The sequence below is a fragment of the Coregonus lavaretus genome (genome assembly GCF_964263955.1).
Source record: "Coregonus lavaretus genome assembly, chromosome: 21".
Lineage (NCBI taxonomy): Eukaryota > Metazoa > Chordata > Actinopteri > Salmoniformes > Salmonidae > Coregonus > Coregonus lavaretus.
The window spans coordinates 15,642,964-15,668,077 of record NC_140008.1 but is presented as its reverse complement, the minus strand read 5'-3'; the positions used below and the strand labels follow the sequence as shown (position 1 = coordinate 15,668,077).

Sequence of the window (25,114 nt, the reverse complement as noted above, 5' to 3'; positions counted from 1 at the left end):
CCTTCCATCAGCAAGGGCATTGAAGATGAAACGTGGCTGGGTCTTTCAGCATGACAATGATCCCAAACACACCGCCCGGGCAACGAAGGAGTGGCTTCGTAAGAAGCATTTCAAGGTCCTGGAGTGGCCTAGCCAGTCTCCAGATCTCAACCCCATAGAAAATCTTTGGAGGGAGTTGAAAGTCTGTGTTGCCCAGCGACAGCCCCAAAACATCACTGCTCTAGAGGAGATCTGCATGGAGGAATGGGCCAAAATACCAGCAACAGAGTGTGAAAACCTTGTGAAGACTTACAGAAAATGTTTGACCTGTGTCATTGCCAACAAAGGGTATATAACAAAGTATTGAGAAACTTTTGTTATTGACCAAATACTTATTTTCCACCATAATTTGCAAATAAATTCATTAAAAATCCTACAATGTGATTTTCTAGATTTTCTTTTTCTCATTTTGTCTGTCATAGTTGACGTGTACCTATGATGAAAATTACAGGCCTCTTTCATCTTTTTAAGTGGGAGAACTTGCACAATTGGTGGCTGACTAAATAATTTTTTTCCCCACTGTATATTTGAATACGCCTCTGCATCTCATCTCTCTCTCTCTCACACTCTCTCTCTCTGTCTCAGCTTTCCATGTCAGACAGGTAGGACATTCACTATCTCAAATTTATGATGAGGTGTTTTGGTGAGTCAGTGGGAGTCAAGATGGTATGACGTAGATTTCTCATTACAAATAACTGTATCCCGGATGTCCAATGTAATCTCAAAGTTTGTCCGAATTCTTGAAGTGTGGATCAGTCCCTATTTTGGGCATGCTTAATACAGCATTTTTGTTTCTTCTTAATGGTGGTCTAGCTTCTTAAAGATAAAAAAGAGGAAACAACAGTCATATTATGAGAAATATTATATTTTGGATGCCTAATGTGTGCCGAAGTAGTTGTGTTGATCTTGAAATTGTTATTGTGAGTGACCTCTGCCAGCTGCCCAGGGGTTCTAAATCCCTGACAGAAACACACGGACTGTGTCTGAAATGGCACCCTATTATAGTGTGCTACTTTTGTCCAGGGCCCATAGGTCTCGGTTCAAAAGTAGTGCACTATAGGCCTATACGAAAATGGGTGCCATTTATTTTATCTTTATTTAACTAGGCAAGTCAGTTAAGAAGAAATTCTTATTTACAATGACGGCCTACACCGGCCAAACCCAGACGACGCTGGGCCAATTGTGCGCCGCCCTATGGGACTCCCAATCACGGCCGGTTGTGATACAGCCTGGAATTGAACCAGGTTGTCTGTAGTGACACCTCAAGCACTGAGATGCAGTGCCTTAGACCGCTGCACCACTCGGGAGCCCGAGTGGTATGTAACCATGCATTTCAAGGAGATCACTGCTCTAGAGTTCAGATTTTAAAAAATCGGATTCACCAAGAGCACAATGTGAAATTGCAGTTTGGAATTATTACAAACCAAAAAAATATTTGGTGTTTAAATAAGGTATTTTATAAATATATTTTATAACTTTTTGGTTGAGTACATTGCAGAGAAAAAGGAAATGGACATTTGGAACAGGGCAAGTGCCCTCGTGTTAAGTATCATAGCTTACTATTATTGAACACATTGAAATGGAAACTTAAGACTTGTCTTTCTTTATCATGTTCCAGTGTTATGAAAATGATCTATAGTGACATCTGTTTGAGAATATTATTTCTAAAATATAATATAGGGGTACATATGTTCCAAGAGGCGACTGCAACAAATACAAGAATATTAACATCTCTATTTTTATGTAGAAGCCATTACATTTATTTCCACAGGTGCTGCCCAGAATGTACTTTTATGTTCATTTGGCAGCCATGCTTGTCTGTCTGATGGTTAATTCATTGAGTTCTGACTGGCTGGGAACTCTAAAATCATACATTCGTAGATCAAAACCCTAGTGGAGAGGAATACATATTTATTTGGAACTGTTGATATTGTTTTGAAAGAAATTGCGTCAGGATAAAAATATGACTGTTAGTTATGTAAAGACTGGACCTCTTGGTTGACTTTGGTAAAGCTCGAGTTGAGTTTATGGGACGTCTCCATACCTCTCACACTAGAGGGCAGTATTTACATTATATTTGTCCAAGAACAAATTGTCTGAGAGTGCAAATAAGGCCCTCTTTGCATCATATCAGATACACATCTCTGACTGAGTCAGTGTTGCTATAAATGGATACTCCAATGACCATGTTTAGAGAGAGAAAAATATCACACATTTTTTAAATGTATTCATCTATCGTAGAGATCATAGAAGTAAAACGGGTCACTCTAATCAGTTGCTGTTTAACATAAACTTCCCCTCTCTCTGTATAAATTACACCATACACAACATAGCTTTAACAAGAGCCATTACAGTAAACCCAATGAGATGATTCAGTGAGGAGGCTGCAGGCTCCATCAGGTCATCTCCTGGTAACCTCTGGGAGTCTCGGTCTAGATTAGGACCAGAAGTGAATTGAGGCTCTCTGGGCATAGTAGGTCTGTTCAAGAGTGTGCAACACTTTGATATAACACTCAGCTATATATGTATTGTGTAGAACTATGATAATCTGTCAAGTAGAATTTAAGGTAGATTGAATTTCCAGCTGCAATATTCTGAACGTTTAATTGAACAGACCCCCAGTGGACCGGAGGTGATGTGAGGCTCCCGGGGCAGATTGGCACTGGCCCATCTGATGCTGTAGTTGGCTGGAGGATGAGGGCTCAGAGGAGAGGAGTTGCCTTCCATGGCTATTATTGGCAAATAGACATTACAGTAACATGTTTTCTTTAATACATTTAGTAGGAAAATCACAAAATATTTTATACATTTTAAATATAATAGTCAATAAAAAATGTACAAATATAATGTGTTAGTTGTATTAAAAATAAGCAAAAACCACACCTTCGTTTGACCTCTGCTGCTTAATTGATTTGATTTAATATTTTGATACAATTTATCAGCACTACATGGCCATGTAATAACACAAGATGTTCTTGCACGCAGTGATCAGTAGTATCATACAATGTAGCCTTCAGCAAAATGGTAGCCCTATTAATTAGATAATCTCTTCTGAGATTCTGTTGCATTCCATTCTAAGAACCAGATGTAACAAAAATCTAATTCAGTATGCATGATAATAACATAATACTGAGTTGTCCCCAGGGAATGACAGGAACACTGAGCAAGATTCTGAATTCTGCAGAGCCAGATTATCAATGTGCCACACTGCCTGTCATCCATCAATGTCATCAGAGAGAATGAATGCACAACATTTATTTAGTGATAACCCTAACATTGAATAGGACTACATGTTCCTGTTTTTCCTTCCTGATTCTTAGTTATAGCTGCTGGCTCTGGACTGACTGACCCACAGTACAGGGCACAGTTGTTATATTATTGATGGGGAAATCAACGAGTCAGGGTTTGCACTTGCAGGACTCATTTCACAAGGCTTCATAAACGTTTCAGCAATATTAATAATTAAACTAATATATTAAACTTTGACTCGGTCTGAGTTGCCCTTGAAAATGGAACTCTAATGATTATGCTATAGTAAAATGACTGTAGCTTCCACAGCCCCAGGATGAAAAGCAGTCAGTCAGCAGCAGCAGTCGCATAAGGAGGGGAGAGGTGGAGGGCACGAAGAGAGGGACAGAGGGGAGGAGGACTGTAACTCCGCCTCCGGATTTGATCATCTCACATTCCTTATTCACAGCCCCTCACGTTAGAGAATAAAGAGAAAGAGAGACGAAGGGCACAAGAGCAAGGAGAGCAAAACGAACATGGCAATATTCAAAACGTCTGAGCTTGACATATCTGATCATAGCGCATCTCTAACGTTGACATGGGCATGGAGCACTCGCGCCATACACAGAGTTCAGCAGCTGAATGACGTTGCACCTGAGGACAAAATGAGGGTCATCTTCATCCAGAACGCCGGTTTCGTCGCTGCTTTCTCGGGAGGCAATGACGCTGAAGGTTTCGCCTGTTAGTTTTGAGTTAATGATGTTGGCAGCACTTTCACCGTAGATTATGTGAACGGCCCAGAATAAACGAAAGACTGTGAGATAGATAATGCCAGTTACTATACGGATAACGAGAATAGAATAGCCCGATGTTTTAATAAACCTAAATATTGTTTCTTTTTGGATTGCTCAATTTTGAGCATCATTGTCCATACCCGAGGAGACATCAATCGAAAGTGGATTCAGCTTCTGACATGCATTGGTCCGTCGAATTCTGAATACATATTTAGAGGACTGTTGCCCTAGAATATAACTTTATAGTTAGACATATATAATATGCATTGCATTATGTATCAGACGCGTCAAGACAGATGATGTCTCCTTTGTAATCTTTTGCTTTTTTATTTAATCGTATAATAATGACTCACTCTTATAAGGCGACAAATGGATGAATAGATGTGGAGAATTCTTTGATCTGAAAAGAATTAACAAAGGCAGTGATCATTAGACAATCGGAATAATGTATATGTTTAATAATATAATATTTACGCATTGTTCCTTGTAATTTATTGTATTTATTACGACTATTATTAGGCCTATAATAAAGTATTACTATAATATCAATATTTGTAACAAATAGCTTAGTTTAATATCTTTAACTGTGGGAAGTTAGTTTTAATACTTCCCTAGAGAAGATGGATACAACTTTTCTCTCGGCCCACCGAGGGCTGACCCGTCCTGAGTCCAAACAAACCCTCACCTCATCGGGTAAGCCATCTGGAGGCGACCTGTCCCCGCCACCGCTACCTGTCGGTCATTCAATGGCAGAGACACCGGCAGCTGGCGATGGCAGCAGGAGAAATTCAGGCTTCAAGAAACACCACCACAAGCATAACCTGAAACATCGCTACGAATTGCTCGAGACTCTAGGAAGAGGGACCTATGGCAAAGTAAAGAAGGCAATTGAACGAAACTCAGGGAGAGAGGTGAGACACTTTACAACTCTCTTTATGGATAGGGGTAGGGGTTAAAAACGCTCTTTACGCATAGGGGTTTGAAGCACCCTGTACATAACCTCTGTAAAGGTTCTTAGAATGCGGCTCATATAATTTAGGCCTACAGACTGCAGGCTACTGTTGAGACGCCCAATCCGGAGTCATAGTAAACATAGCTACAACAAAGAGGCCTTAAATACCCAAATAGCTACTTTGTTGCGCTCTAGGCATGTGCGTCTTTTTCCCCCTCTGGGAATTCCCCCGTGCTCATAGGGCCTCTAGTGCCCTGGGAATCTCTGCAGCACGCGCGCTGTCCCCAGCAGTACCTCGCGATCGGATGCTTAAGTGATACTGACTTATTGATGCAGCTTAAATGAACCCAACCATATGCACCATTGAAAGCGGCCAACAGTCCTCCAAGATACTTCCGCCTACTCACATTGAATGGGCTGGGATTGTGCAATTTATTGCTTTAAGGTGAAGAGGTTCCAAGTTTGGCAAACTCAAACTTGAGAACTGGCCTAGAACAAGACCTCTGTTTTTTTATTTAACTGCATGTTAAAATAATAGCTTCCTGAATGACTGTCATTTGGACCAATGTCCCTTAACTGTTTGGTTTTTGTTTGTGTCTTGGTGCTGTTTTGATCGACAATTTCTTCAAGTTTCTCCATTTCTTTTTTGTAATTGAATGCTCACCATCTGCCCTCATGCACCATACTTGGAGACCAGATTTTTCCACATGCTGCAGAATTTGACCCATGTTCCCCATTGGCAGAAGGAGATGAACTTTCCATATGTGTGTTCAGATTCAGAATGCCAGGGGGAAAACTCAGTAGGGTCAACATGTCCATCGCTCCTGACACACATGCATGCTTGGTGGGGGCACCATAAACCCATAGCTCAAATAGCTCCTTCAGATGGCCTGCCTTGCTGGTGACTGGCGCTTTATGGCAGCCAGTGCTTTATAACAAGTTTCCCAACTCATTAAAAACACAGGGTGCTTCGGTGTATTGAAAATTGGGGTCTGTTTGGGTCTGTTTGAGTAGCCTAATCACATCTTTTGATATTTTTATGGCTATTATGTTATACCCCATTAATAACCTCTGTAATACCACTTTGTATGTCATTGCCATCTTCACATGCCCTGACATCATTCTAGAGATGTATGGAGTGATGGGATTCCCCGATCCCCATGCATTCCTCCTCTATCAGTGAGCTTGGCCTAGCTTAGTTCTCCAGCCCTTAATGGTTCCACTTTAAATGGCAGGCAGCAGAGCTGATCCTGGAACAGTGTGTAGCTAATAATAAATCAACCTAAACCATTTCCATTTAATGTGTGACAACATTATTAGCAGTACAAGTGGCCATGGGCCCTTTGTAAATCAACACTTGAGTACATTTGGTTAAGCATCACCCAGACAGAGACAGAGAGAGAGAGAGTGTACAGACAGACTGTGTGTCTGGCATGGTGTTGTGAGAGTGCGGTACATGGTCTCTGGCCTAAAGAGCCCCTGGTGTCCATATGATAGAGATTACAACAGGGTGACAGACCGTTATGCAATCCCTCTGCTCTGGCTCTGCCCTTTTTACTTTCCCTGGTTGGCGTGCCGGCTTCCTTAGCAGCTAGACTAAATGAGAAGAGCAGAAGGGGAAAGAGATTGAGAAGAGAGAGAGAGTGTGTGTGTGTGTGTGAAGCTTGGAAGGGACTGTCACTAAAGAGAGATTGATTAGATGTGTGGGTACATGAGCATATGTGTTAGTCAAAGTGTGACTGATTCTGTAGACATAGGATCTGCACACCCTTCTGTTGAGTGTGTGTTGGCTGCTTGGTTTGGATGGAAAGTCAGTGTCTGTGTTCTCCTACTGTATATCTGGTCTGATTTGACTACTGTATATCTGGTCTGATTGGACTACTGCATATCTGGTCTGATTTGACCACTATATATCTGGTCTGATTTGACTACTGCATATCTGGTCTGATTTGACTACTGTATATCTGGTCTGATTTGACTACTGTATATCTGGTCTGATTTGACTACTGTATGTGGGCATGAGCTTGGATGTGCAAATGTAAATGTGTATGCCATTATGACTCTTGCACGTGCTCATGTGCGTTTGTAATGTTGTAGATGTTTCCGGGACAGGTATGTGTGAGTGTGTTTGTGTGTGTGTGTGTGTGTGTGTGTGTGTGTGTGTGTGTGTGTGTGTGTGTGTGTGTGTGTGTGTGTGTGTGTGTGTGTGTGTGTGTGTGCTTGCATGTATGGGTGTGCGCACGTTTGTACTGTGTGTGGGTGTGTTCGTGAAAAGGTTGTGGTGACAGCAGGGCCCAGAGGGAGCAGTGACACATGAAAGGCCATCCCCAGCAGGAAATGAGACAGGGATGGAAAGTTAATATCCTGTGGGGGTCCAAAGCAGAGGGAGGGGAGGAAGAAGGGAGGGGGAAAGGGGAGGAGGGGGGGTTGGGTGGGTGACGGAGGGAGGGGGAGGTAGGGAGAGAGGGGTGAGGTAGGGAGAGAGGGGGAGGGAGTATGGGAAGGATGGAGGGAGGGGAGAGCAATTTAAAGATAACCCCACCATAATGGTAGGGGTGGGCTTCAATTAAGGGGTTACAAAATCACATTAATATGAGTTTAAAGCACTAGATTACCTCACCCCCAAACAGTGGATTCAGTGGGGATTAACTGTGAGGAGAAAAATACAGAGATTCACTGTTATTGGCTGTAGTTGTGCAGATATCAGCATTTTTTCTTCTTCTCTCTGGCTCTGTGGTAAACATACTATACTGAGAGATGGCTCTGCTCTCACAATCAATCATAGGGTCCTCCCTGCTATTGTCAACTCCCCTAATACACACACACTATCTCTCTCTCCATCCACACACATGAACATGATCTTCAGAGAGAAAGGGGGAACTTGTGATCTATACCTCATCAATTTTAAGGGGCTGAGAAAACACTGGCCGCTGTCAGGCTCTAGTGGAGCGGAGCATGGCCTCTCACATCAAACACACTGCAGCATAGAGCCTAGCAGGAGGAGTGTACCTGACAGAGGGTGGCTGGGCCAGGCCAGCAGGGCAGCGATCTGTGTGACTGACAGTAATAGCCCACCACTTAAAGACAGGCGCAGGGCTGCACTATACTGTGACAGCCAGCTGGCAAGTGGATGTTTCATAGTAGAGCTGGGACGATAAACCGAAAATGATCGACACCGACCATACTGGTCACTTATCTCAGGCATTTTGCTGATATCGTTCATTATGATAAGTAGGCTATGCTAGAGAAATGTGACGTTTGAAATTAAATATGTTTGCTAATATGGGTGATTGTTAATGGGACAATTCATGGCTACAACCATCAAACTAGTAGTGGTAGTTTAAAGGATAATAAAAAATTAACTGTGGTGCACATTCATGTTATAAACGTATAGTTCTATTTATCATTAACACATCAATTCAGGCAATTTATCGCTATATGGATTTTTGTCCTTATCGCCCAGCTCTAACACACAGGCCTGCATGTTTAATGACCCACTACACTACAGGGTCCCAGGGGAATAACGTGCCTAGGGGGATGGAGGGATGGATCTCTTTGTCTGCTCTCTGTATTGTTGGGATGCTGTCTCTCTAATCTAATGAGTTTACAAACGGTCTAATTTGAGGGTCAAAGAGCAGTGTCTGTTGATACTGTACTCTACTATCTGCCATAAGAAAGTAGCACCAGTGGAGGCTACTGAGGGGAGAACGGCTCATAATAATGGCTGGAACGGAGCAAATGGAATGGCATCAAACACCTGGAAACCATGTGTTGGATGTATTTGATACCATTCCACTGATTCCGCTCAAGTCATTACCACAAGCCTGTTCTCCCCAATTAAGGTGCCACCAACCTCCTGTGGAAAGTACATCCCGTCCACATATCTCTGTAGAAATGAAACCCCACACACACACACCACTGTACCCATGACTTTAGGGCAGGGGTGTCAAACTCATTCCACAGAGGACCGAGTGTTTGCGGCTTTTTGTTTTTTCCTTCCAATGAACACCTAGACGACCAGGTGAGGAGAGTTCCTTACTAATCAGTGACCTTAATACTGCGATCAAGTACAAGGGTGGAGCGAAAACCCGCAGACACTCAGCCCGCTGTGGAGTGAGTTTGACACGTGCTTTAGGGTCATGTCATTAAGACCATTGTGAATTTATATCGTACCATCTCCAGGTAGATTACCTCCTCCTGTCATGCATTTTTATAGGAACTGAAACCACACCCTCTTACTTTTAAATTAAAAAAGCAAATGTGAAAAAAATTGACCTGCAGTGCAGACGGTGTGCTGCTTCACATAGAGACAGACTGTGGGCTTACAGTCCTACTAGTTTAGGATTTGGCATAATAATAATAATAATAATACGCCATTTAGCAGACGCTTTTATCCAAAGCGACTTACAGTCATGCGTGCATACATTTTTGTGTATGGGCATGACGTGAATACAGTACTATTGCTGTTGATGACCCCATGAGGTAATGGAAAACACAAAACAATGGAGGTACAATCAAGACCAGCGAATAATTAACAGACTAAAGACTACCACTCAGCATGTGAAAACAAAACGGGGCCTTTACTTGTTTATATTTATATCTTTTTTTATTCTATGTAATCAAGTCATGGTCTGGATGAGGAGTTTTTCCAGTCTTGGTTATTTTGATTAAGGTACACCGTAATTAGCTTGGAACAGTGACTGTATGTGGTTTCTACTCCTGCCTGGCCCTGGAGTAGAACTGACCTTCACTGTAATGGACCTTTCTCTTAGTAAGGAAAGCTTTTTTCCTCCCTAGCTAACAGAGGCAGTCTAGGCCTAAATGAATATACAGTACAGGTATACAGTAGTAAAAATAGTCCATGGGGCTCAAACCTGAATGTTTAGTATTAGTGGAATCTAGGGCTGTCCCCAAGAGTCCACCAAGATCTTTTTAAATGTTTAAAATGTGTATTTATCCATATATAGACGCACCCTAATTGTTTTAATAAAATCAACTATGTGTAGGCTACTGAGCTTGTCTGATGCTTTGAGCACACTGTGATTAAATAATTAAGACACACAAATTACTGAAGAGAGCCTAACCAGAAGAAAGAAACCTGTTCCTGAAGCTCCGCCTCCTGCTGCTGCTGGCTTTGGCAGATTCTGCCATTACGCTCCCGAAGTTGCCTATAATAGGCTACACCAGGAGTCAGCAACCTTTTCCATTTGTAGTGCCAATTTATCTCAATCTAAATGAAAATTGTACAAATCTAAAAGTAACTTATATTGCCATTGCCAACTATGTAAAAATAGCCTACATAAAAGCCAACAAATAAAAACATTGCAGCCTGCAGGTAGAAAATATCCTCATGAAAATAAATCACAATGGCTACGCATGGCCTGTCTGCAAGGAACTTGAAACATTGATTGAGCTATCAACTTGGTCCAGCCTGAAGCTTTCTCTAACAACCTTGCAACATTGTATAAAATATTCTGGACCCTCAGATTTTCCTATGCCAGTGAGCACAGACAGACACAGCTGTAGGCTATTTGCACAAGGGATAAGAAGTAATCAGGTAGACCTATTTTATGATGTTTCCACCGGATCAGAGCATGACATTTACCCCTTTCACGCCGTGGTTATCAAAAGGTAGAGATCTGTAAAGATTTTTCAAATAGCCTACATTAAGGAACTATTGTCATTCTCAATGGATGTAAAAACAGACTTTGTTTACTTACTGTTTGAGGTGAAGAAAATGTTATTTGAGAAGCTCCACCGCTCATTAGTGGTGTTGAGTTAAGACAATTAGAAATACTATCAGATCCCCAAATGGGCACATTTATAAGCCTACATTTGCGCGCAGGCCAGGTAGCCTAGGCCTACTTCTATGCCAAATCAGGAGCGCTCCAAACAAAACACAATTAATACATTGACAACTCGTAAATGGAATTAAATAAACCAAAACGTGTTTCTCACAAGTATAGCCTAGGTTGTGCTCTCTGCAAACAACATGTCCACTTCAACAATGAGAACTGTAAAAGACTGTAATATAATATATTGAATGTATTAAAATAAATTACAGTAACGAAACAAACATTGTAGATGATAAATGATGGTAATTAAGGGTAAATGTAGTACTGGTGATACTGGTGTGCCATCCCCGCGGCCTCCGCAATGGATTAGTCCACTCAGATAGGCGTCAATCAAGACGTGTCATAAATTTGACCAGTTGACTAAATGGGGTCAGCCCTAGTGGAGTTTATATTATATTATTATAATAATAGTATTAGTGGTCTAGTGACAAGACCTTAGGTCTCTGATGTGGGTGTAGGCCTACACACTGTACGACGTGTGTGAGTGTTTGTGAGAGGGATGGTATAAATCAACATTAGTAGTGTCGTCACGGGCTAGTTTAGAAGGTTCAGCTCATCAATCCACTTCCCCTGCTGGGACACACACACCTCCACCAGTTGCAGTTGCCATGGAAACCCGCAGCACAGAAATCCCCTATTCTTCTTGATGTGCTACCTGATATATCCATTAGACTGGGGTCAGGTTAGGGGGAGTTGCCCCTGCCCCGTTCCACACACACACACACACACACACACACACACACACACACACACACACACATCATAGACTTGAGAGACCAAGCTGTCTGTTAATACTAGGGTGAACACAGTACAAAGGAGTCCTCCATTACTGCACCACGTGCCAAGTTGTTTTTCCTCAGAGAGCACCTTCATTTTCTCCTCTAAAGAGACGGTAAATTACACAGCAAGAGCCTGTGATGACTGTGATGTCTGAGTCTGTGTCTCTCAGTCAATTGACCCCTTCCTGTCTGTGTGGACTGGATAAGTGGGAGAGCAGAGGTCAGAGGTCACAGTGGGCTGGTCACTATAGGGCTCTGGGGAGGGGGGTTATGTGGTTGAGGAGGTTCAGAGAGTATTCATTTAGATTATGTTATGTAAGACATTTTGCAATGGTCAACAGAGTTTTCTTCATTCTCTGGCTGTCCAAATGTGTTTGCTGATGTGCGATCACTGTGAAGAGTTGTCTGTGATTTGCTGTGTGGGTTTGTTGACTCACGTTTTGACCTGAGTTGGTTCATCATCACAATCAGTTTGGAGGTATTGCTGATTTTGATTGAGCTGCCCCACTAGCCATTTTTGTATACTTGTATCCATCTGATTATTAGTCCACTTGAACTGACCAGAACACCTGTCTGTCCTCTCTGTCCTCAGGTGGCTATCAAGTCCATCCGGAAGGAGAAGATCAAGGATGAGCAGGATATGGTTCACATCCGCAGGGAGATAGAGATCATGTCATCCCTAAAACACCCCCACATCATCTCTATTTATGAAGGTGGGTCTCTGTCCACACACACACATACACACACACACACACACACACACACACACACACACACACACACACACACACACACACACACACACACACACACACACACACACACACACCATTTCACTCTCTTCCCTCCCCCAGTTCTGCCTCGTCCCGCTGTAGGACTGTCATGTTATGACAAGCAGATGTCATAATAAGATCTGGACGTCGGCTTTGGGATGTTATTCATATTTTCTTCTCTGTCTGATCCAAGTCAGTGAGTAGATCCATTGTGTGTGTGTGTGTGTGTGTGTGTGGCTGCATGTGTGCGTTTCTGGATGTCTTTCAAAGAGTGTATGTGTGTGCACGTTCACGTGTGTGTGTGTGTGTGTGTGTATGTGTCAGACGGGTGTCCGTGAGGTTAGCCTCTCTCTCCCACATCTGAGAGGTTTCTTCTTATGTCTTCCCTGGTCTTGAACTCAGGGCCAGACATCTGCTGGTACTTAGAGAGATCTCCAGCTGGGAGCCAGACTGAGACTGAGGCAGTATAAGGAGAGAGAGAGGAGACTAACCCCACCCCGCTAACCCTGAGTCTGACTCCACAGATATGGACAGGGAGAGAGGGAGAGAGGGAGAGAGAGGAGGCTAACCCCAAGTCTGACTCCACAGATATGGACAGGGAGAGAGGGAGAGAGAGGAGGCTGACCCCAAGTCTGACTCCACAGATATGGACAGGGAGAGAGGGAGAGAGAGGAGGCTAACCCCAAGTCTGACTCCACAGATATGGACAGGGAGGAGAGGGAGGAGAGGGGGAGAGAGGGGGCTAACCCCAAGTCTAACTCCACAGATATGCACAGGGAGGAGAGGGGGAGAGAGGAGGCTAACCCCAAGTCTGACTCCACAGATATGGGCAGGGAGAGAGGGAGAGAGAGGAGGCTAACCCCAAGTCTGACTCCACAGATATGGACAGGGAGAGAGGGAGAGAGAGGGGGCTAACCCCAAGTCTGACTCCACAGATATGGACAGGGAGGAGAGGGGGAGAGAGGGGGCTAACCCCAAGTCTAACTCCACAGATATGCACAGGGAGGAGAGGGGGAGAGAGGAGGCTAACCCCAAGTCTGACTCCACAGATATGGACAGGGAGAGAGGGAGAGAGAGGAGGCTAACCCCAAGTCTGACTCCACAGATATGGACAGGGAGGAGAGGGGGAGAGAGGGGGCTAACCCCAAGTCTGACTCCACAGATATGCACAGGGAGGAGAGGGGGAGAGAGGAGGCTAACCCCAACTCTGACTCCACAGATATGGACAGGGAGAGAGGGAGAGAGAGGAGGCTAACCCCAAGTCTGACTCCACAGATATGGACAGGGAGGAGAGGGGGAGAGAGGAGGCTAACCCCGAGTCTGACTCCACAGATATGGACAGGGAGGAAAGGGGGAGAGGGAGGGAGAGAGAGAGGAGGCTAACCCCACCCCACTAACCCTGAGCCAGACTCCAAAGATATGGACAGGGAGGAGAGGACCTAAGCTCACGCTAAAGCCACCTCCACATACAGAATATCTAGACCAATAATTCCCAAACTGTGGGGCCCCAATAATAATAATAATAATAATTATATTTTAGGAACTCAGTCCGGCTTTCAACTTACTCCTGAAAGTTGTAATAGTAGAATGCTGAAGGTGCAATTTCGAAATTGGGTAGTGCATCATCAGTTCCTCTTGTCATGTTAGTCATTGCATACCTTAGAGAGCTATTTATAACTTGTCAGAAATGTCCAGATCAACTAGCCCATGTCAGCTAACGTTTTTTAGCTAGGTTTTTTAACCCATAGATTTTGTTGTAATATTTGAGTCACTCAAATATCACATGAATTAGACATGGCAAAATGTATAGAATTGCAAGAAAATCTCTGCCAACAAGAGGGGTGTGAACAGTTTGTGTCATGAACAGTGCTTGTTCCCATAGAAATAGACGTGGCGTGCGCAAGCAGTGGGGGCGCAATATCTTCCTCAATGTTGGAAGGGGGTCCTGAGTGAAAAGGTTTGGGAACCCCTGCACTAGACAACCCTCTAAAAGACAAAGGCTTCACTCATATTGTTTGTTGCATATCTGCTCTTTTGGTTTGACCCCACACCTCAGTTTGAGAGGGGAAGTGTGAGTTACAGAGAATGTTGATGCAGATTACATTACCTTACAATTTCCATCACACGTTTGACCCACAAATGAACCTCCATCTCAAAGGGCAGTTGAACCTAAAGCACATAGATGCGGTAAGTCAGATCTAGTGTCTGTTTTTATATCCCACATCATAAAAGATATGTTTTATATCTACCATGTCAGAACTGTTGGTCTAACAACACTGCCCAAACAGGCTGACTATGACACTGCTTTGATTGGGTTCAGTCTGCCAATCTTTTTTGACCCGACAAACAGTGCTATTTGTCATGGGAACTTGCCGGTCTTCAGTGAGTGTTGTGGTTGCTATGGTTCAACTTAGTTTGTATGTGTCTGAGAGGCTGATTAGGAGAACACTCCTATAAACTAGCCTATAAGGAGTTAGGGTGATGCTCACTCCTATAAACTAGCCTATAAGAAGTTGGAGTGCTGCTCCCTCCTATAAACTAGCCTATAAGGAGTTGGGGTGCTTCCTCACTCCTATAAACTAGCCTATAAGAAGTTGGGGTGCTGCTCCCTTCTATAAACTAGCCTATAAGGAGTGGGGTTGCTGCTCCCTCCTATAAACTAGCCTATAAGGAGTGGGGGTGCTTCCTCACTCCTATAAACTAGCCTATAAGGAGTGGGGGTTCTGCTCCCTCCTATAAACTAGCCTATAAGGAGTTGGGGTGCTTCCTCACTCCTATAAACTAGCCTATAAGGAGTTGGAGTGCTGCTCCCTCCTATAAACTAGCCTATAAGGAGTTGGGTTGCTGCTCCCTCCTATAAACTAGCCTATAAGGAGTTGGGGTGCTGCTCCCTCCCAACCATTGCCAGTCGTTTTTTTGGAGAGGTTGCTTGGTTTCTGGTGTTTCTCTTTAACCAGTGGTTACTGTTGAGGGCTGGCCCCTTCCCAGAAAAGTGTTGCAAATGTATAGACCCATATGTGTATCCGGCAACACCCGTGTCAACAGATAACTGCTTGTGTGAAACAAAGCTGAACCAGATGTGCAGAGTTGAGATTGATTTTCCTGCTCTGCATCCATTCTGCATCCCATCAGCAGGCCTGCGAGCATTTAAAGCACATTCGCTTGTCACTTCCAGCATAATTCATAACCTCATAACTTGATTTTAAAGGAACATTTTCCAGAGAGGTCTTGCTGAAAGTCAATTCGGTCCATTCAGTTTAAATGGTATTCACGTCATCTATTTGTGTAGTGTTTTGGGTAATGCTATTGTCCCCCAGCAGACTTAAAGGCAGTCAAACAAGCCTGGCATGACAAGGACAAGGACCTCCCTCTGGTTTAGAGAAGACAGGACTTTGAGAAGGGATAGATTTTAAAGGGGGTACCCCTCCTCCCACTCATTTTCTGGTTTGAATCAAAAAAGCACTGCATTATGAGTACTGTACATAACCCTCCATGTAAAATATAAGCCAAAACACTAATGGGGGAATTCTGACCCGACTTAAGCGCTCATAAATGGAACGTAATTTCCTTTTTATGCACTTTTCTCTCTATCTGACCTTGAACTTAAGCATGATAACCTACCGGTTCCAAGTGGGAAAAGCATCTACTTAATATTTTCCCATATAAATAACACTATTCTCCATGCACAGTAATTTACAACATGATAAGAGGTAGGTAAATGAGTAATCCATTTGGATAAGGGAATTGTAAATATAAATGACACTTGTTTATATCTATTTGACCTTATCTCTGGAGACAAATGTGAAACTAGGTATATGGCATCAAACTGAAGCATATCAACTTTCCCACAGTAACGTTTATGTATGGCCTTTTAACTTGCAGCGATGGGCACTCTCAAATGTCTTAATTATAGGCTACCCCGACATTCTCTGTTTCCTATTTATACCATGTTAAATATTAGCCACTATCTCTATAGAAGGTCAGTAAGCCTAATAACAACTTATATTCAACTGCCAATTTACCGTTAGTTCCCTATAGTTGGTATAGCCTAAATTATCTTTCCATTTAATTATATTGTTTTGTTTACCTTCATTTGCTTCCTGTGTAAACACTGTCACGGCTGTGTGGTTGTTACTGAGGATCATTAGTAACAGTTGATAATATTTTTAGAAAGACGTAGGTGTAAAGGACGTCACGCTGCTTGCTTAGCGAGTACCACTTCCTCCTTATTCGGCCCACACCTGGCACAAACTCGGGACCTCTGCCTTGCTAACACGCGTGACCGCCCTCCTGAAGCGTCTTACCAGTCGACGCCACCCGAAAAGCTAGCTATTCGCTGGCGCAAGTGGCGACACTTCAGGCTGAGGAGTAAGCTTCACACGTTCCTATGTGCTACATAGGCTAATTAAATCGTTATGGAGCGCAGACCAAGCCCTAATAGTTTGAACCCGACGCATGGCGCAATACTTGACCGTTTCATCACACAGTTTCATGGTTAGTGCAGGCAATAGACGAGGGTATAGCCTACTATTCTACACTATTCTCTCTATTATAATTCTATGCATACTAATCTTCCAACATTACCATGGGTTGAAGAACTGAATGTGGCAATTTTCAGGATGAATCAAACCACCGTTTTCTTTCTTTTGTGCGTAAACGCTCTCCAAACCAATTAATAAATACTTTCCTAAACCTAAATAATCTACAAGATCAGAGTATTTTTTTATCTACCAATTGGTGCTGAAACTGAGACAAATATGCATATATTTAGATGGCTTTCTTTCATTGATCTCTAATATTCTGAATCCGTTCTCTCGATATATTCTATCGAGACTGTTGACAAAATTCAAACTAAAAGGTACACCGTATTTAAAGGGATGTCTTAAGATAAATGGACTGAAAACCCTATTGAATGAAAACTCCACAAGAAAATCTGTTGGCCAGCAAGTGGGAGGGGTTTCAGCAGTTGAACGCAATTCATTCAGAGCGTGCAAGGTAGCCACACCTGCAGAGCGCGTTATGCAATTGAATCATGTAAGTCTGAATACCAAATACTGAGAAGTGCGTAGGAAAGGCATAAATGGCTCCTAAATGTTTATGTTAAAGACCTCACTTCAGACATTAACACACTATCAGGGCTGCAGTTACCATTTTTTAAAGCTTTTATGTTAAAATATAATAATTATAATTTTTTATATAAAAGCTACATTTCTTAGTAACTTCATTGTCCTCTATCTAACTCTGCTAAGGCAGTGATTAGCAACCCACCCCCATGTTAGCAGCTCAGAGGCCTAGTGGACCCAGCGGAGAGCAGAGCAGAGCATTGGGACAATGGGTGCTAATTAGTGTGATCTGAGGCCTGCTGGCCTGTTGAACAAAGACTGAGTGAGTGATGGACGGAGAGGGCACGCCATTATTTAAGCCAGGTAATTACCCCAGTGAATTATGGGGGAGGGTGGCACGAGGGGCAGGGGTCAGAGGTAACGAGTGCCCACGCTGGGCTCTCAAACGGACCCCCACCATGGATCGCCGGAAGGGTCGTCCCGGGTCACGTCTCCGTCGGCCAATCAGAACCGACCCCCAGGTCGGTTGGCCCGGTTCCCGTGTTGCCTGCCCTGCCCGGCGGAGCAGTCACAATCAGGGAGGGTTACCATCAATCAGCATCAACATGTTTTTACCACAGGATTATTCTCTGAAAGGGAGGGGAGGGTGGGAGGAGAGGAGAGGGGATGGGTGGGCCTGTGAAGGTGCTCGCTCATGGGTGCAGAGCGTTGACTAGGCCTTCACCCCTGGAGTCCCTGTAGTGTGGGAAAATACATTGACAATAAGAAGAACATGGCCGATGGTTGTGTCATCATCCCCTCTCTCTCCGCCTGACTAACAGTTCTCATCCCCCATATGATGCACTGCTGTTGGCACGGCAACATGCCCTGGCAGTAGGCGAAATGATACATTGGAGGCTAGATAGATAGTGGAACAGTACAGGACAGGTTGTCCTGTGTCTAGTCTGTAGGGCGTTCCTATCTCTTCTCCAGGGGGCCGATTCAGACCCGAGTTATGCACACTTAAATGGAACTTAATTCCATTTTTATGTACTTTTCTCTCTATGCGTGTTCTGACCTTGAACTTATGCATGAAGTAATGTATGTTTCAGCCAGCTATTCACAGAAAGGAAATTGTGGCAGAGGTGTGTCTACAGATACACCGTATTCTAACCTCGACTTAATTCACTCGTAATTCCACCATCTTTACGCACGATGAAAGAATGAATAAGGTCGAGCAACCTGTCGGTTCCAAGTGGAACAACATCTGCTTAACTTTTTCCGATATAAATAACAACATTATCCATACACTGTAATTTACAAGTTAATAAGAGCTAAATGAGTAAGACGTTTGGATTTGGGGATTGTAAATATAAATGACAATTGTTTTAATTATTTTACCTTATGATCGATGGAGACAAATGTAAAACCAGTCATATGGCAGCAAACTGAAGCATATCAACATATCACCTTTTCCACTGTGAAGTTTATGAAATGCTGGCCTTATAACTTGCAAGGATGAAATTTGATGACCCAAGCTATAGGATCTGTAGCCATACGCAAATGACAGTATAGCGCCAAACCTGCAATGTTGATATATGATTTCTAGAATGTTTTAATTATATGCCCGGACATTTCACTGTATGTTTTACAATTTGTATCATGTTAAATATTAGCCACTATTGGTAGCCACCGTCAGTTATACCCACATACATTTCTAACTGTCACTTTAGTGTTAGTTTCATTACATTTTGTATAATTGCATTACATAGTAGTTTAACTTTCTTTCCTCTGTCACGTTTGTGTGGTTGTTCCTGTAGATCGCTAGTAATAGTGGATCATATTAGGCTAACGTATTAGAAGTTGTGCAATAATTTGGGACATGTAGCCTATTTGAATCATTATGGAACGTAGACCATAGGTAGCAGCTTACCTGGAGCCTGGCGCACGGTTCACAGTTCACGGTTTACAACGGCTGGACCGTTGTCATCACAGTTCCATGATTAGTGAGGATTAATAGGGTAGATTTATAGGACTACTGTTCAACCCCTATTGTGCACTTTTCTCACCTTCCAATATTTCATGGATGGAACAATTGAATATGGCAACTTTCAAGATGAATCAAACCACCATTTTTGATTCACCAATATATTTAGAGTGTAAAGGCTCTCCAAACCTTTTTGGTTTTGTTTTCATTCATCATAAATACTTTCCTAACCCTAAATAATCTACAAGATCAGAGTATTTTTTTATCTACCAATGTGTGTTTAAAAGGAGATGAATATGCGTGTATTTAGGCCTACATGGCTTTCTTTAATTGATCCCTAATATTTGGAACTGTAGTAAGTCAGTCGAGAAAATTAAAATGAAAGGTACACCAAATTTAAAGGGATGGGTTTAGATAAATGTACTGAAAACCCTATCTGCATAAGGTAAGTGTGAAAACCAACTACTGAGAAGTGTGTAGGAAAGGCGTGCGTAAGAAAGGCGTACATTTCCTAAGTCAGAATCGGGCCCCAGGTTGAATGGGGCTTTGTGTGATGGCTTGGAATGTGGGAGAGACTGGTGAAAGTTAGTGACATGAAGAGATGTTGATTTACTGTCCAGGTCAGGATGACACTATGGACCTTCTGTTAACCATGCTCTTCTCTTCTCTTCTCTTCTCTTCTCTTCTCTTCTCTTCTCTTCTCTTCTCTTCTCTTCTCTTCTCTTCTCTTCTCTTCTCTTCTCTTCTCTTCTCTTCTCTTCTCTTCTCTTCTCTTCTCTTCTCTTCTCTTCTCTTCTCTTCTCTTCTCTTCTCTTCTCTTCTCTTCTCTTCTCTTCTCTTCTCTTCTCTTCTCTTCTCTTCTCTTCTCTTCTCTTCTCTTCTCTTCTCTTCTCTTCTCATTTCTCTCTTGCTCTCTCTCTCTTCGCCTTCTCCTCACCAAGGGGTTTGGCTGGTTACTAAAACACCCCCTCCCTCCCTCCCTCCATCCCTCCCTCCCTCCCAGTTGTGTTGTTAAGACTCAAGCCAGACACATGAGGTGGGATTGGTGATGTAATGTAATTGTAGAAGCAGTGCAGAGAGATGCAACGTGCTCTGGAGTGTGAATACAGCCAGTTGGCTCTGAAACTGGGAGGGGTACTCTTCTCATTTATTCAACATAATACTGTCCACTGAAACGATGAAGTTAGTTGTTTCTCCTCCTGAATGTTTTATGATGAAACCTCTGCTATGAAAAAGATGGTTGCTAACTGTTTGTCCATAATAACTGTGTGTCCATTCTCCTCCAGTGTTTGAGAACAAGGACAAGATCGTGATCGTGATGGAGTACGCCAGTAAGGGTGAGCTGTATGACTATATCAGCGAGCGCCGGCGCCTGAGCGAGAGAGAGACGCGACACTTCTTCAGACAGATAGTCTCTGCCGTGCACCACTGTCACAAGGTAAAATTATCCAGAGAAACGTGCACACGTGCACGCACACACCCACACATTTCTGCTAATCAGATGCAGGGCGAAATATCATAACCTTATGACTATAACCGTATATATTCCTCACATAGCGAATACATCTGCAGTATGAGCTATCCTTTTAGTGGCCTCTTGGTGTTAAGGAGGACTGTAAGGGAGTACAGATTTAACACAAACCAGTGTTGTCCATCGTGCACACAGTCCCAGCTCTGGCTCCCTCTATCCTCATCTGTTGTCATGTCTCCATATCCCTGGATCCCCTCATAGCTCCCCCAGGACACCCTACCCTCCTCTCCCCCCATAGCATGGATCCTAGCCCACCCCTCTCCTCTCCCTCCTCCCTTCCCTCATTAAACCATGGTCCCCCAGGGAGGGGGGATGTTTGGGTGGGCTCCCCCCTAGTCATCATCTCTACAGCTGGAATGGGATGATGTCATCTCATTTACATTAACATTTTAGTCTCCCCAGCATAAGGGAGAGCTCCAGACACACAGCCAGCTCGTAGGGATGAGTCTCTAGGGGCAACCACACTGAGGGGTGGAGTAGCATGGTGTAGGGTGGTGGGGTGATATAGTGTGGTTGACTGACACAGGAAGCAGGTGTACTGTGAGAGTGCTGATTAGACCCACCTCATCCACTCCATTTAGAAGCATGTGAACAAGTGTTCCCTGTCACATCCTAACCAATTGGAGACGCACAGTACAGTGTAGGCCTGGCGGTTACAGCTGTAGTGAAGTCACCCCATCACTTCCAGATCTGAAATGGCTGCTTGTGTTTCCTGTCCCAGTGTGTGTACCACATGTTAATGCCTGCCTTGAAAGGGCCACTAAACTTCATAGTTACTTTTTTTTGTGAGAACATAATTTATCCTGGTCCATCATTACAGGCTCTTGTTTATGTGACATGTGAGTTAGAGGGAAAATCACTGCAGATGTCAACACACAGATGATAGAGGGCCAGGCAGGGCAATTAAACTGTGCTAGACCAATTGGCCCACTCTGACTATATCCCCTGAGAACAACACTGGAGTTGTACAGCACGGCAATCGGTCTGGTGATTTTTCTTCTATAGCCAACGGATGGACTGTTTGTCTTTTACAGAATGGGGTGGTGCACAGGGATTTGAAACTGGAAAATGTGCTACTGGATGAAAACTGTAACATTAAGGTAAGAAAGAGTCATTTATATTCAACTCTACAGACTATTGTCCATACATTGTAACCTTGTAACATAATCTGTAATTGTGTAACAGTCTGTAACTTTGAGTAGTGTTTAGATATGCAGGCACTACTAGACAACTTAATTTTTTAGAGTCTGTAACCTTGTCAGTGCCATAAGACTTTTAATGACATTTGTTATGATGTTTTACCAAACCACTAGATTGCTGACTTTGGGCTGTCCAACCTCTACCACAAGGACAAACTGCTGCAGACTTTCTGTGGCAGCCCACTCTACGCATCACCGGAGATAGTCAACGGAAGACCTTACTGTGGCCCAGAGGTAGGCACTAGGCAGGCACCACAGAGGTCAGGGGCCACAGACAGACACAATGAGACAGACTGGATTTCTTTTGTCCCTGGGAGAAGTTATTACTAATGGGGTGGGAGTCCCAAAGCAGATATAGAGAGGGAGGGAGGGAGAGAGAGAGAGAGGGAGAGATAGAGAAAGTTAGTGGTAGAGGGAGGGGAGGGGAGGGGGGGAGGGAGGAGGTGGAACAGGATTGCTTCCGTCCCTCTCCTCGCACCAACCTGGGCTTGAACCAGGGACCCTCTGCACACATCGACAACAGTCACCTTCGAAGCATCGTTACCTATCGCTCCACAAAAGCCGCAGTCCTTGCAGAGCAAGGGAAACAACTAATTCAAGGTCTCAGAGTGAGTGATGTCACTGATTGAAATGCTACTAGCGCGCACCATGGCATGAGGTCTCCTCTTTGATGGGATGCTCCCCAGTCAGTTACTACTCACAGCAACTCTCACATCCTTAGTGGAAGTCCTCAGACTCACATCCTCAGTGGAAGGCCACAGATGGTGTCTTGGCTCCCTTTGAAGAATATAGTGTTGTTGTTGCTCACAGTATCCTCTAATACAATATGAATGAGTTACACAGACAGGCTCAGCACCTTCACTGCCAAGGATGGGTGGGACAGAGAAGTTGTTTGGTTAAGAAAAAGGGAGAGAGAATGTGACAAAATAGCCTCAAAACTATTTGTTGACTAATTCCAAAGTAATTCTTTAGGGCGTTTTCCAAATTGCAAGAAAAGTTGTGCGTTATTAAACAAAGTGAAAGTCGTATTTTTAGACTGAAAAGTCCAACAATTCAATTTAGTATAATTCACTGTCATTTTCTTCAGAATTCTCAAAATAACTACACAGAGATTGTAATCAAAGTTACAGAATCCAGTTGGGGAAAAGCCGCAAATTACAGCTAACACTGGAAACAAAAACAGAACACAACAATGGCACTCACCCCATCTCGCCCTCCCTGCAGCCCTGCCAGCCGACCAATGACAGAGGAGCGGTCTTAGTCATTGAACCAATGACAGAGCGGCTCCAGTGTGAGACATTCCTAGCATGGGCCTTAAAGGAAGTCCAGTCAGTGTGGTGCTTCTGGGATGGCTCTATCTGATTTCCTGTGCCCCGACAGTCTGCCCAGTCGCAGACCCCAGTCCCAGAGCTCAGTCCCAGACATGGGCTGGCTAAATCCCCCTGACCATCAACAAGCAGCCACATTCCTCCAGGAGTCTTGTCCTCCTCTTCCAAAGCCTGACATCAGTGACCGGCAGTGTGTCTCCTGAGATCTGTTAGGGCCAGGATATCACGGCTCTGCCATCTCTGCTGGACTCAGTACCCACCTCTCCATCCCTCTGTTCCCCCTCCTGCCCCCTCCATGCCCCAGACACTTGTCTTGCATAACCCGTTTACTGAGACAGTCACATTGCATTAGATTAGTGGTCACAAAGCGCAGGCTGACACACAGAGAAAGACAGAGGGAGAAATAGAGTTCTATGTGCATGGAAACAAACTTGCACACTCCAGACTCCACACTCTGGTGTTTATCACTGGTTCTATGGCTGTGAGGGTGGAAGTGGAAGGCAGGGCTGAGAGCACAGCCCATTATCAGCCTGAAAACATCATCCTGGCACGTTTTTGCAAAAAAGGTAAAATGTCACAGCAGCTGACGTTTTTCACAATACATTGTAGTCAATGGGAAAATATGAGTGTCACAGGGTTGATGTTTTTCTCAGTACATTGTAGTCAATGGGAAAAGATGAGTGTCTCAGGGTTGAGACCTAAGTGAATAAATTGCATTCAATGGGGGAAGATTAGCATCACAATATGGAAGCATAGCAAGAGATCCAAGATGGCGTAGCAGTGCGGTCGTGTATTCTGTAGTGTGCTCGTGTAAATAGCCTGTTTTTTAGTTTTTTGTCTTTTTCGTATATATTTCTCAATCTCACTTTTCATCCTTCAACTAAATATACTTTCCTGCAACCCGCCTCACCCAATGTGGAACGGATTCTATTATTTCTTATACCTAGCTACTTGCTAGCTACTTGCTATTAGCCACCGTTAGCGGTTTTCACCATTGTCCGTGGCCTGCACTACCTACCAGCCAGCTCTAGCCTGGACAATTATCGTCCAGTTTGCACAGCGTGCTATCGACCCAGAACATATCGGATTTTCTGCCGGAATCACTGAATCACTGGACCTTTAACACCGGATCATCGCAACTAGCTAGCTGCAACCGAATGGATGTTGTTGTTGGCTAATCACCACTGTCCCGAAGCTAGCACCAGTTAGCCTTGAGCTAGCCTCGACCCAGGCCCATCTCCCGGCTATCTACCTCTCTGTCAACCGGACGGGACCTCCTAGTGTCGACACGGAGCCCCGCCGATCCATCACGACTGGTCTGCCGACGTAATCGCCTGATGTGGTTCCAACAGGCTTCCTGTTGCGACGACCAGGAAGATCCATCTGCTAGCCCCGGCCCGCTAGCACACGCAATCAACAGCCATGCCTCCTGCTCGCCTGTGCCGTAGCAGCCATCGAACTACTCCCGGACTCACCTATTGCTGTTCACTGGACCTTATGATCACTCAGCTACTCAGCTGATGCCTGCTGGACTGTTCCTTTACACGGTACCCCATCCTGTGTATCTGTCCTGTTTATCTGTTTAGCCTCAGCCCAAACTTTCATCG

General features: G+C 43.9%; 1 protein-coding gene across 1 annotated transcript in view; it reads left to right on the top strand.

Moving 5' to 3' along the window:
• Positions 1 to 4,681: 4,681 nt before the first annotated feature.
• Positions 4,682 to 25,114, top strand: part of LOC311148512 (NUAK family SNF1-like kinase 1) — a gene marked incomplete at its 5' end in the record, with an annotated part of 32,761 nt that continues 12,328 nt past the window's right edge. Inside the window, 5 exons of the mRNA XM_084185493.1 lie at positions 4,682 to 4,972; positions 12,240 to 12,360; positions 20,736 to 20,887; positions 22,015 to 22,080; positions 22,294 to 22,413. Of these exons, the coding sequence (XP_084041619.1) occupies positions 4,682 to 4,972; positions 12,240 to 12,360; positions 20,736 to 20,887; positions 22,015 to 22,080; positions 22,294 to 22,413 (750 nt within the window). The remainder of the gene's footprint in view (positions 4,973 to 12,239; positions 12,361 to 20,735; positions 20,888 to 22,014; positions 22,081 to 22,293; positions 22,414 to 25,114) is intronic.